The 8697-nt window shown below is 36.8% G+C and overlaps 1 protein-coding gene across 5 annotated transcripts; it reads left to right on the top strand.

Moving 5' to 3' along the window:
• The first annotated feature begins 841 nt into the window (after positions 1-841).
• Positions 842-7198, top strand: LOC107923996 (protein PHOSPHATE STARVATION RESPONSE 1). Of its 5 annotated transcripts, none has more exons than XM_016854238.2 (8): positions 842-1317; positions 3071-3707; positions 3808-4006; positions 4096-4172; positions 4280-4319; positions 5126-5183; positions 5888-5957; positions 6376-7198. In XM_016854238.2, exons 2-8 carry the CDS (start codon positions 3078-3080, stop codon positions 6736-6738), a joined length of 1437 nt encoding a protein of 478 aa, XP_016709727.2. In that variant the 5' UTR covers positions 842-1317; positions 3071-3077; the 3' UTR covers positions 6739-7198. The 5 variants fall into 5 exon arrangements, with proteins under 5 accessions (XP_016709727.2, XP_016709728.2, XP_040962089.1 ...); XM_016854239.2 differs by having other exon boundaries at positions 2952-3707; XM_041106155.1 differs by having other exon boundaries at positions 1845-3707.
• The last annotated feature ends 1499 nt before the right edge of the window (positions 7199-8697 follow it).

The following is an 8697-nucleotide window of genomic DNA, read 5'->3' as shown; positions in this document are numbered from 1 at the left end:
AGTGACTAATGGCCTAGTTTACCCTAATTAAATTAAAAAATTTATGAGTATACTACACCCAAGGTTACTAAATTATTAATAAGTTTATGTTTTGGTTACTCAACTTCAAAAAGTTACAAAATGGTCATTGAACTATTAAAAAATTTTCATTTAAGCCATTGAACTATTTAAAAGTTTTATTTAAGTTACTAGAGTGATAAGTTTTTCTTTAAAAATTTGACTAGCAAGCTTTAAGTGACGATTTGACAAGCGATATGGTGGTTATGTATCTATTAACGAGTAGAATAATATATCTTAAATCCAAACCGATTTGACGATCAGTGTTGAAGATCAGAAAAGAAAACTGTTTGAATTTTGATTAGTAGATTTGTGACATTCAAAGCTGTTTCATGAAAAAAATTGAACTGTAAAAGAGAAGGGGAATAAGAGCTTCCGATTGGTGTAGGTGGTGGGAATTGAGAAAACCATACAGCAATGATTTCAATAGCTGAATGACTTGAATGAAAACTTTCAAATAGTTTAATGATCATTTTGTAACTTTTTAAAGTTGAATAACAAAAAACGCAAACAATTTAGTACCCTAAGGTGGAATTTACCCAAATTTTATTTAAAATCAAGCTCAGTAGTTACCACTAAGACAGAAAAGTGGTATGGTGGTTGACTGTGTTTGTTATTCAGTTTAATAAATAAAAGAACCACTCGTATTTTGACACGTATTAAATAAATTCTCATGAACCACGTTTCTGTCTGAGATGCCATACCAGAGAAACAATCCCAATTTATTTTATTTAAAAAGGCTTTAAGTTAATTTAAAACAAAAAAAAGAGAGAAAATGCGGGGGCCCCCAATTTTAGCCACTGAGAAGACCTCACATCCCTAATCGTGCGAACAACGATAATGCCCACGTGCCACCCATCAGTATCCTTCCACCCCATCCATCAGGACCGTCCACGTAGACTATCATGGGGCCCCCACATCTAATTTCCGGCTATTTTCAACTATTCGCCAGCGTCTTCAGTGAGGTTGTATTACACGCGCCACGAAAGGCTCGTGAGACTTTACACTGTTTATTTTCTTATTAGCTTCAGAGGCAGAAAGGGCCAAGAGACGAGGCAAAATCGCACTTCGTCACCGTTCACTTCCTTGTTGGGCCTACGCCGGTGACGGAATTTAAAGATAAACCAAAAAAAAAAAAGCCCGCTTATAGATACTAGAATAATTTCCCCCACAATCCTTCTTTCTTGCTGTGACCCAAATTTTGGGATTCGATTCTTTTTTGTGGGTTTCAATCCTCTGAGGTTTCTATCAAGTTTTTAGGTAAGAATCGATTTACCCATTTGCTTGTTTTCGCTCAAATTGCCATTTTTGGAGGTAAAAGTTCTAATTTTTTTATTTAATAAAATTTCTGGTAAATTTGGGTGCTTGTTGAAGATGTTTAGGGTTGTAATTGAACTGGGTTGTCTCTATTTTTTGGGGTATATTATACTTTGCATGTTGGGATTTATGGATTTTTTGGGTGAAATTCGCATTTTCAATTTATTTTGTTTTTGCTTTTTAGATTTTCTGATGTTTTATTTTTGTCGCTTGTTAATTCTTTTTAGGTGTGGAATTTGTGTATGATGATTATATGTAAAAGCTTTACATGCTTTTTTTTTGTGTGTGTGAAAATTTAGTATTTTCATATAAATTGAATGGTCCCTGAAATATGAAATGCTGGCTTGGTTAAGTATAGGTATTTTAAGGTTGATTGGATTGATGGACCATTGTAGATAAAGGGGGTTGTATAACTTTTATTCTTGAAATGCCATTTTTATTGATATATGGTAAGATTTTTGGAACTTCAGAGCTAAATATGAAGCATATTGAAGGATAGAGATAGCCAAATAGGAAAATAGTGCATGTTGGAGCAATGAAGTTAGCTTGAGCCTTCTTGGTGATGAAGAAAACTGCAAAGAGAGAGTTAGATGTTGCATCTCGTACATAGTCAAGGACTGGCTGTGTCACAATCTTGTGCAGTTTTGATATAGATTCTGTCATCACAATATCAGTGCACAGGTTATAGATATTCTCATCTTAAATGGCTTCAAGGGTGGAATCATCGTAATTTCCACTTTACAAAGATATTATGAGTTAATAATAGATCAATGCTCGCTTCCTTTCGTTTGTCTGTTTTTTTAGTTTTCTGGTATGCAAACTTGATTCTGCTGTAATGGCTGTCTTCCTGTGCTTTATGAGATTATAATATTTGTTTACTCCATAGTTCATACTTATGTGGCTAATGCCCCAAATGGAGTCTCTGCAATTTTTCTTCTTTACTTTTGTGCTGTATTTAGAATTATGATATAAAACAAGCAATGAAAGAGCACTTAAACAGTAGATAATAGAGAGAAATTTTCAGGAGAAGGGAGAGGAGTAGAATGGAAAGACAGAGGAATAGGAGAGTGGAACAGTGAGAAACTGGGCAATTGAAATCTTGACACTCAAAGTCTAATGTCATCTTATAATATCACAGTAACTGGAACTTACCAGAAATTGAAATAACATGAGTCCATTTAAGCTACTTCCTAAACACCAATAAAATTGAAATACCACATATAACCTTAAATGCCCTAATAATTTCCTAAATACAAATTACATTGAAAATGTAAAAAATATATAATAAATATCTAGGTTATTTAGTTGTCTAACAAGCATGATCTTGTGCTGCATTGGGAAATTTTTTTGATCCAACTTAAGTCATTTGTTGGCGTCCATTTCTTGTTGAACATGATCGCTAACAATGCATGTAAGCACTTATTTTCTTCTTATTTCTCTGTTCATCTTAAGTTTGGTACCAGTATTTCCTAGGAGTTTTCTGGCGTTGATGTTTTTACATATACATCCATTATCTTATTTATCTGATCATATTTACTGATGTGAAAAGTTGTGACCTTGTGGGCATTTGCAAGCAGTAATAACTAACAAGGGTGCTTTCTGGAGCTTCTTTGATTTGTTTGAAGCAGTATGAACTCTGCCAATTAAGCTAAATATTGATTGACCAAACAATTGACACCCTCATTTTTAATTTAAGCCCAACCATGGAGGCACGACCTGCTTTATCCATTCAGAGATCAGGTGCAAGCCAGCTTGGTAGCCTTGGGGTATCCGGGGGATTGTCATCATCTTTATCCATCCCATCAACACATTTGGAAGGGACATACCAAAAGTTGCCTGACATTCAACAGGTACCTTCAGAAAGGGAACTGACGACAAGGCCTCAGGCCCATGCAACTCGTGTACCTACCAATAATGGGGTAGTTGGTCACATATTTTCATCATCCTCTGGATTTTCAAGTGATCTTCATTACTCATCTGTATTACCAAATGAAAAGCATTCTAGAAATAGTCCTTTCATTTCTCAGTCGCTAGCTGATACTGCATCTCTGCCATTATCACAATCGTCAAGTTCACTGCTGCCTCAACCTACAATACCAAGTTGTTGCAACAAAGAAAATAGTGGTTCTTGGTGTACAGATCCAGATTTTCTTGATTTTCCTGTAAGCACCCCTGTCCAGAGTGGTCAAGTAGAAAACATTCAGAGATCTGAGGACTTCAGCAAACAAAATGATTGGCAGGAATGGGCAGACCAGCTTATCACTTGTGATGATGCGTTGACCTCCAATTGGAATGAGCTTCTTGTTGACAATGTCACGAATCTGGAACCGAAGGTGTGAATGCTTTCATACTATGGAACATAAAGCTTAACCAGCTAACTTAATACCTTTTGGCATTGTTTATCTTTTCATATTTCCCTTCTTGTTGCTTCAGATGGCATGTCAGGTGGCAAAACCATGCACAACCATGCCTGCACAGAATCAGCAGCTTCCTTCTCCATCTGTAGAAAGTCTCCGTGTTGTAAACCCCTCTTCATCAGCAAATAATGCCCCAGCAAAGCCACGAATGCGGTGGACTCCAGAACTTCATGAAGCCTTTGTTGAAGCTGTCAACCAATTGGGAGGCAGTGAAAGTGTGTAACTTTCAGTTCTCATGAAATTGTTTCCAAAAGTCATTAGGCTTATGTTATGTTTCAATTCAGTTGATATTTTCAACTTACAGGAGCTACTCCAAAGGGCGTGTTGAAGCTTATGAAAGTTGACGGCTTGACTATTTACCATGTTAAAAGTCACTTGCAGGTAAATGCACCTTTCTTTTAATTATTAAAATAATTTCTTTCAAATGTGTGGTAAAAGACACTGGTTAGATCATCCTTTTAACTGGAGATATCATCTCTTAACCGCAGAAATATAGGACTGCTAGATACAGACCAGAGTCATCAGAAGGTATATGTCAAGCTCCCTTTAAATTTCTTTGTCATGTACTTCTCTGCAAGAATGCTTCTATTGCCTGTTTTTCTTTATTTTAAAATATACATGTTTAGAAAGGGTGGTTTATTCCTTGATATTTGTTCTATGTTTTCTCTTAGTGACTTGTGTTAGGGTTGAGGGGGATTGTTGAGAGCTTTATAGTCCATATTGTCCTCATCATGAAGTGGATCATTTTTTTTTTCAATTCAGTTAATTGGTTCTAGAATCTTTAGCTGTCCACTGAAATTTTATTATGCATATCTACATTGCACTCAACAATCCTCACCTCCCATTGAAGGTTGTAGCAATTTAAGTGAATGGATGGATGGATCTTTGAGACTTGAGAGGCGTATGGTCCATCTTGTCCTCATTAATGAAGTGGAGATGACTTTTTTTTCTCCATCTGGTTTAACCGGTTCCAGAATCTCTGCTGTCTGGTGAAAATGTTTTTCTTCATTTGCTCACTTTCTGCCTCTCCTTGATTTATCCATGGAACTGGTTACTTTTTGTAGTTGACATGGACAATTTTAAGATTAGAATCAAGAGAAAAATATAGAATCGGTCGTGTATCCCTAGGGTTCCACACACACTTATGTAGATGAATAGTATACAAAATTGCAAGTATGTTTATAAAGCATATGTCTACTTCTCAACAGATACTTTGCTTATTTGGATCATAACACATGTAAATAACTTATGTGTGTTGGATTGTCAAAATGTCTAAAAGTATGCTTTGGGGATGGCATTGTCTATCTAGCTGAAATAATGAATCTTGCTTGCAGGATCCTCTGAGAAAAAATTGACTTCCATGGAAGAAATATCATCTCTGGACTTGAAAACGTAAGTAATTTTTAGTGATTTCCAATGATGTCTAATTAATACTGCATGGTATCTTTTTTTCTGGCTTAATGAATTGCATCGGTGACATTTCTGAGCTTCTGCTTTTACACATCGTGTGCTTTAATAGAGTCTGAGAAGTATACTCAGTAATTATTTAGATCTTTGTTGTTATGAATGACTGGGATGCTGCCATCTCTAGTGGGGAAATATCACCCTTTAAGAACATGATTAGTGACACAAGGCGAGGGTTTTTCTAAAATTTGCATAAGCTCTACTACTTGGAAAATAATTTTTCAAATCTTGCAAATCATCTTCTAACTCAAAGTATGGAAAATGCTGATCTGAAACCATGAAAGGGACAGTTGATGCATCCCATTAGTTCATATTTGAGTTTCCACAACTGATGTGGATCATGCATCCAAATATTAGGTGATGTTTAAGTTGTGTGACAAAAAAAGTTTGTAACATGCTTCAAAAACAAAAAAAGATCGCCATGAACTTTTCCTTTGTTATTCTATTTGGTTGGGAGATGAAGCTGCAAAATTGGCGGTTCTTTTCCCATTTTGTTGTTGCATTTTGCTAAGATTTAATTATAGAAAACTCCAAATGGAATCCCTAAGGACCTTACGGTATGTACCTAATATTCAAGGTCTAATGAAGCTTCAGCCAGTTGATTTGCTTAATTTATTTTTAAACTGGAACAGGGGTATGGGAATCACTGAAGCTTTGCGGTTACAGATGGAAGTCCAGAAGCGGTTGCATGAACAGCTTGAGGTATGAATTTGAACAGAAAAACTTCTTTTCTCCCTTTTAAAGGAAACTATTCTTTCGAATGCTTTTCAGTTGGATAGTATGCATTATACCTATCAGTTATGGGCATTTTAGACAAGGGTGTTGCTATTACTGAGTTATCATATTATATGTAAATCACTTATTATTCATAGGATGGGACCTGCTATCTATAATTTATTTTGTAGGATACTGGCTTTTGCTATTATAGTCAGTTAAAGAGATGTTAGCTTAAATGGTGTACTGATTTGTGTAATGATCCATTATGCCTTGTGGAGGTGTGCACCAATTACAGTCAAAGTTGTCAATGAACCCTTCCCTCATCAATGTTTCAAATTCTTTCTATGGGGTCTATTGGTGTAATGTTTATGGATTATTTTTGTTTTCTATTTTTCTTCTGCAGATTCAAAGAAATTTGCAGTTGCGAATAGAAGAACAAGGGAGGTACCTCCAAATGATGTTTGAGAAGCAAAAGTCAGGTTTAGATAAGCTGAAGGTATCATCTTCTAACCCGGAGAATCCAGCAGCTACTTCAGATGCTACCAAAGAGGCTCCAACAAAAAGTGAACTGGAATCCTCCCAGAGGGATCATTTAGATTCTGGAACTGGCACTGTTAATAATGCCAAGTCCATGCTGGAGAGAAGTTCACGAGAAATGGGTGGAGAGGATATGGCAACTGAAGCTGGTGATCTAGAGAAAACCAAAGCCCGGGTTTCTGAGACGAGTCCAGAACAAGCCGCAAAGCGTTCACGAATCGAAGAATAAGTTATAACAGCTTGGAACTGAGTAGCATAACTATTTCATGGATGAACTTAATAGTAGGATAGACCCAGTTGAGGTAAGGTTAGATCTTTTGAAGTTTTAAGGTCCTCTTTCCTTCTTGTTAAGTCCTTGTGAACAAATTTGCTTAAGCACTCGGGTATTTAGTTGGAAAAAAAAAAAAGCTTATGAAAATGTTTGAGTTTTGAGTATCAAAGTCTCCAACATCCTCAAGTGAAATTACATTAGGTAAGGCAGTGAAGGAGTCCAATTTTTTAGGGAATATACATATCTTAAACATGTTGGAAGATGTGAATGATATTCCCCATTCGGAGATCTGTACATGGCTCCAATGTATTGTATTTTTTTAGTATTTTATTTCCATCTGAGTAAAGGGACAATTAGAACTATTATCCAGTGTGCTATGTAGATAAATAATATAAATGGCATTTGACCCTTTGTTTCATTATTTCCAGCTTATATAATAATGATGGTAAGCCATTGGACTAATGTATGGTTTTTTCTCTTCTTTAGAAAGGCGGATAGAGATGTTGCGAAAATTGCAGCAGCAATCGTTGCTAGAATTAAATATGCCTCAGATAAGAACAATAATAGCTATAAGAACCCTACCTGTTGTTGGACTTGGGACTTAAACTGCAATGTGTTAATCCATCAATATCTCCACACAAGCATGTGTCCAACAAAAGCATTTTCCAGAAACGTTTTGGGATACTCCATCACTGGGAATCGAGCCTGTTAACTCATTGTAGGAGAAATGAACTTCACCGTAACAACGAAAGTTGTCCACGACACTGAGTTCAGTAAGCTCTTACCTCTTCAAATGGACCACCCCTCCTAATCCCTCCAACAACTATAATAATACTGAATATGGTGGGAGTTGTGGCCGGGGTTTCCGATGCAATGAACAATGTTTGTGGTTGATTGGGTCCCTTATCCGGCAAGTTATTCTTCGTTTTGACTTTTCTTGGATTAAGCCGGCAATTGACTTGCTTTGGATTAGAGTTACTAATAACAGGCTTGGGCTCATAAGGAAAATTTATTGATCGTCTTTGTTTGTAATATTCATTGGGCTGTGGTGTGTTAGAGGCAGAATGTTGGGCTTGTGACGGTCTTTGTTTTGGTAGGGTTGTGGTAAACATAACTTGCTGTTTGCGTTATTGTATTCTTCCAACAATAAGTTGTAGAGTTTTGACTGATTTCTTCCACTAGTTTTCTTGCGTTTGACGGCATCCTGAGTTAACAATGGCAGACAAGACTAACCATTTGCTTAAGAGGCTTACTTTGACTGATGCTGAGGGGGAGGAAGTCTCTTTTGGTATCAAAGATGAGTTTTCGGTGCAACTGGGTTCTGAGAATTGGGCAGTAGGGAAGTTGATTACTGATGGTGCTTTTAACAGAGATGCCTTGGTGCGAGTGTTCAAGAATGTTTGGTATACCGATGATGAGGTAACCTTTATTTATCTAAACTCTAATACGTTGCTAGTCAAATTCGGTTCGAAAAAGGATAAGAATAAGATAATGGACCTAGAACCGTGGAGTTTTGATAAAATGTTGTTTGTGTTGAAAGATTACGAGCCATCTTTTAGTCCTAGGGACTATGATTTTTCACTGGTGCCATTTTGGATTCGGTTTTACAATGTACCATTAGGTTGGATGAACAGGCTTGCTGCGCTAATGTTGGGAGGGGCAGTAGGAGAGGTGATGGCTATTGACTGGCGTGACAGAGAAGGTGGGTGGGGAGAATATATCAGGGTGCGAGTTTTGTTGGATATCACTAAGCCGCTTCGGAGGGTGGTCAAAATGGGTACTCAGACGGGGCCTCTTAAGGTTGCAATGGTAAAATATGAACGGCTACCGAATTTTTGCTATGGTTGTGAGTTAATTAGCCATTCAGTAGAAGCATGCAAAACTGTTAAACTGACTGAAGGAATGGAGGAGGCCGAC

This window comes from Gossypium hirsutum, chromosome D11 (assembly GCF_007990345.1).
Source record: "Gossypium hirsutum isolate 1008001.06 chromosome D11, Gossypium_hirsutum_v2.1, whole genome shotgun sequence".
In the NCBI taxonomy this organism is placed as follows: Eukaryota; Viridiplantae; Streptophyta; class Magnoliopsida; order Malvales; family Malvaceae; genus Gossypium; species Gossypium hirsutum.
The sequence above is the reverse complement of the archived record's forward strand: the minus strand, read 5'-3'. Positions and strand labels throughout refer to the sequence as shown.

Bases quoted from the DNA above. Each gene is read 5' to 3' on its own strand.
- LOC107923996 (XM_016854238.2), top strand. From the start codon at position 3,078: ATGGAGGCACGACCTGCTTTATCCATTCAGAGATCAGGTGCAAGCCAG. The intron at 4,320-5,125 runs GTATATGTCAAG...TCTTGCTTGCAG, and splicing joins CAGACCAGAGTCATCAGAAG to GATCCTCTGAGAAAAAATTG. The intron at 5,184-5,887 runs GTAAGTAATTTT...AAACTGGAACAG, and splicing joins TCATCTCTGGACTTGAAAAC to GGGTATGGGAATCACTGAAG.